This window comes from Corapipo altera, unplaced genomic scaffold (genome assembly GCF_003945725.1).
Source record: "Corapipo altera isolate COAL_440 unplaced genomic scaffold, ASM394572v1 59716, whole genome shotgun sequence".
NCBI classification, from domain to species: domain Eukaryota; kingdom Metazoa; phylum Chordata; class Aves; order Passeriformes; family Pipridae; genus Corapipo; species Corapipo altera.
The window spans coordinates 1,395-3,086 of NW_020888221.1; the positions used below are offsets into that span (position 1 = coordinate 1,395).

General features: G+C 66.2%; 1 protein-coding gene across 1 annotated transcript in view; it reads right to left on the reverse strand.

Annotated features, from left to right (window-relative positions):
• Window positions 1-1,186, reverse strand: part of NECTIN4 (nectin cell adhesion molecule 4) — a gene marked incomplete at both ends in the record, with an annotated part of 2,357 nt that extends 1,171 nt beyond the window's left edge. The window contains 2 exons of the mRNA XM_027633028.1: window positions 192-696; window positions 1,083-1,186. Coding sequence (XP_027488829.1) covers window positions 192-696; window positions 1,083-1,186 — 609 coding nt within the window. The remainder of the gene's footprint in view (window positions 1-191; window positions 697-1,082) is intronic.
• Between the last annotated feature and the right edge of the window lie 506 nt (window positions 1,187-1,692).

A 1,692-nucleotide genomic window follows, 5' to 3' on the forward strand; every position in this document is an offset into this window, starting at 1 on the left:
CCCCGTGCCCATTGCCCACCTCCCTGTACCCACCACCCCATGGTTTCTACCTCTTTCCCACCACCCGGTGCCCATTGCCCATCTCCCTGTCCCTGCTGCCTCACACCCCCCACCCTACACCCACCACCCCATGCCCACTGCCCCCCCCCCCCTACCCACCCCCCCCTCCCCGTTGCCCCCCGCGCCCTCACCCAGCACCCTGAGGGTGAGGCGCCCCTCGAAGCTGCCCATGGGGAAGGTGATGAGGTGGCACTCGTAGTCGCCCTCGTCGCCCTGCACGGCGTTCCGCAGCACGATGGCCCCGTCCTCGAGGGCACCGTGCCCGTGGCGCAGCACCCGCCCGGCGAAGGGCTCCTGCACGTGCTCGCCGTGCTGCGGGTTCAGCACGGCCACCTCGGCGGGCACCGCGCCCCCCGTGCCACGCTTCAGCCACGTCACCTGCACCACCTGCTCCTGCTCCTGCGCCCGGTACCGGCACGGCAGCACCACGTCCTGCCCCAGCACCGCCGTCACGCTGCGGGGCACCTCCACCCGCCCAGCCCTGGCACCTGCGGGGACAGGAGGGGGACAGGGTGGGTACAGGGGGAACACAGGGATGTGGCACCTCCACCCGCCCAGCCCTGGCACCTGAGGGGACAGGAGGGGACACACGGTGGGTACAGGGATGTGACACCTCCACACGCCCACCCCTGGCACCTGTGGGGAGAGGAGGGGACAGGGTGGGTACAGGGGGGGACACAGGGTGGGTACAGTATGGGTACAAGGTGGGTACAGGGATGTGGCACCTCCACGTGCCCACCCCTGGCACCTGTGGGGACAGGAGGGGACAGGATGGGTACAGGGGGAACACAGGGATGTGGCACCTCCACGCGCCCAGCCCTGGCACCTGCGGGGACAGGAGGGGGGAGATGAGGTGGGTACAGGGATGTGGCACCTCCACACGGTCACCCCTGGCACCTGCAGGGACAGGAGGGGACATAAGGGTGGGTACAGGGATGTGACACCTCCACGTGCCCAGCCCTGGCACCTGCAGGGACAGGAGGGGACATGAAGTGGGTACAGGAGGGATATAGGGGCTGTACAGGGATGTGGCACCTCCACACGGCCACCCCGGGCACCTGTGGGTACAGTATGGGTACAAGGTGGGCACAGGGATGTGGCACCTCCACACGGTCACCCGTGCCACCTGCAGGGACATGAGGGGACACAGTGGGCACAGGGGCTTTACAGTGGAGATACGGGGGCACACACCTGGGCACACCTGTACTGACACACACACCTGGGTAGGTGCTCATTCACACCTGGGCACACCTGGGCACACCTGGCAGGTGCTCACACACACCTGGGCACACCTGTACTGGCACTCACACACACCTGGGCAGGTGCTCACTCACACCTGGGCACACCTGTGCTGGCAATCATACATACCTGGGCACACCTGTGCCTGTACTCACTCACATGTGGGAGGGTGTTCACTCACATCTGGGCACACCTGGGCACACCTGGGCAGGTGCTCACACACACCTGGGCACACCTGTACTGACACACACACCTGGGCAGGTGCTCATTCACACCTGGGCACACCTGTGCCTGTACTTACACACACGTGGGCGGGTGCTCACTCACATCTGGGCACACCTGTGCTGGCAATCATACATACCTGGGCACACCTGTGCCTGTACTCACACACAC